Source organism: Engraulis encrasicolus, chromosome 19 (genome assembly GCF_034702125.1).
Source record: "Engraulis encrasicolus isolate BLACKSEA-1 chromosome 19, IST_EnEncr_1.0, whole genome shotgun sequence".
NCBI classification, from domain to species: Eukaryota; Metazoa; Chordata; class Actinopteri; order Clupeiformes; family Engraulidae; genus Engraulis; species Engraulis encrasicolus.
Genome location: NC_085875.1, coordinates 13,291,141 through 13,293,640, shown reverse-complemented (window position 1 = coordinate 13,293,640; position 2,500 = coordinate 13,291,141). Strand labels below are relative to the sequence as shown.

At 49.4% G+C, this 2,500-nt stretch overlaps 1 protein-coding gene across 1 annotated transcript in view; it reads left to right on the top strand.

Annotated features, from left to right (window-relative positions):
* Positions 1-2,500, top strand: part of ism2a (isthmin 2a) — a 50,781-nt gene that overhangs the window by 16,070 nt on the left and 32,211 nt on the right. Inside the window, exon 2 of the mRNA XM_063224053.1 lies at positions 827-1,114. Within this exon, the coding sequence (XP_063080123.1) occupies positions 827-1,114 (288 nt within the window). The remainder of the gene's footprint in view (positions 1-826; positions 1,115-2,500) is intronic.

The window sequence follows — 2,500 nt, the reverse complement described above, 5'->3', positions numbered from 1 at the left end:
TGTGTGTGTGTGTGTGTGTGTGATGTAATGCCTTAATGGTGTTCATTCCTCGCCTTCCTATTTGTGGCATTGTGGGGCTTTGACACACACACACACACACACACATATACACACACACACACACACACACACACACACACACACAGTCTTGTTGGCTTAGTAATTTGAGCGGGGTGCGAGTGTGCGACCGAGTAACCGAGGGTTAGTCCCCCGACTACAACTTTGTCCTTTTATGGCTGTTCCTGGAGGCCGCACAGGAGATTGAAGCCAAATGTCCAGGCCCTGACCACGCTGAAAACACGTAAACACACACACACACACACACGCACACACACGCATACATACCCACACACTCACACACACACACACACACACACACACACACACACACACACACACACACACACACACACACACACACACACACACACAAACACACACACACACACACACACAAGGCTGAACACTGATCTACTACACACATTCACACACACACATTCATAGACACATTCACACACACAAAAACACATCAACACACACACACACACACACACACACACACACACACACACACACACACACACACACACACACACACACACACACACACACACACACACACATTCCCCTAACCATGCTGAAAACACTTCAACACACACACACACACACACACACACACACACACACACACACACACACACACACACACACACATGGCCAAGCCTGCAGCGACCACCTCTGCTCTGCTCTGCTCTGCTCCGCTTAGCTCTGTCGGAACTCCCCATAAAATGTTTGTGTGCGTGTGTGCTTCCTCCCCTTTGAACAGGTCAAAGGTCAGACGGGCGGGAAGGAGAAGGATGTCCGGCAGACGCCACGGAGCCTCCCGGAGGAAGAGGAAGAGGAGAACGGCCTGCGCTCCGACCCTGAGCCCCTGGCCATGGTGTTGCCCCGACGACACAAGCGGCGCTGGTCCCAGCATCTCCGCGGCGACGCCGCATCTGACCCCACGCTGCCCCGGCCGGCGCCCCACGAGGAGACGCAGCCCTTCGTACTCGACCTCAAGAACTTCCCCGAGCTCGTCAAGGACCTGGGGGCGCAGAACCCCAACATCCAGGTCAGACACACACACACACACGAACACACACAGGAACACACACACACACACACACACACACGCACGCACACACACACGCACACACACACACACACACAAACGCGCGCGCACACACACACGAGTGCGCACACACACACACACACACAAACGCGCGCACGCACACACACACACACACACACACACACACACACACACACACACACACACACACACACACACACACACACACACACAAACATACATACGAACGTGCACACACACACACACACACACACACACATGAACGTGCACACACACACACACACAAACGCGCGCGCACACACACACACACACACACACACACACACACACACACACACACACACACACACACACACACACACACACACACACACACACACATACACACACACACACACACACACACACATAGACACACCAACCAATTTCCAGGTCATACACACAAACACACACACACACACACACACACGTGCACACACAGACACACACTGGGAACCTTAACTGTAAGATACTGGGGAAAAGCCTGCTTTTCAACTCCACTCACCTGATATATGTTCTGGCCACACCCATGCGATGCTTTCCAGCAAGGCTTCTGGCATATAAACATGTGACGTCCGACAGGCATCTCATGTGGGATATGTCACACGATACGTATGAAATCAGATTTAATGACTGCGTAAGCGTGCATGAAATCAGCAATAATATTTGTTCGAAAGCTACCTCGCCTCCAGGGGCCTCGTGACGTGTGCGTTACAAAGCTTGCTCACGCACAAAAAAGCTACGGCAGTAACTTTTCACGCAAATTTGCAGACGCACTAAGACTGACTTGAACATGAAAAAGTGTGCATGTGTACTAAATATACTGTCAGACACTGACGAAGGCAACAGCCGAAACGTTTGTCTACACTTCTGCTGCTATGTAAATAATAAAAAATTTAAAAGAAGAAAAGAAGAACCGAGAGTGCAACCCACTTTTTCACCTTCCAAGTTATTCAACTGGAGACGCACCACACTGAAGAGCGCGGCGTATCTGAACTACTACTAAATATAATGTGAAATTGGACTGACTGATACATTTTAACTTTTTGGTGCACATGTATCTTTTTCAGATATTCACATTATCATTCACCATGATACTCACTAGTAAGTCTACAGAGGTCTTGAGGCATGAATAGACCACTTTGACTTTGACTTTGACTTTGACTTTGACTAGACCAAGCGCGACATGAGCGATTTTAGCGATGGAAATAATTGACTTTGTATTGAGTCGCGCGACAAAAGGGATTTGGGCGACTAGAGGCGATTCGTGCGACTTGAGCGACAGTTTGTAGTTGGACTTTAGAGCAAATTAGCTATGATATTTGA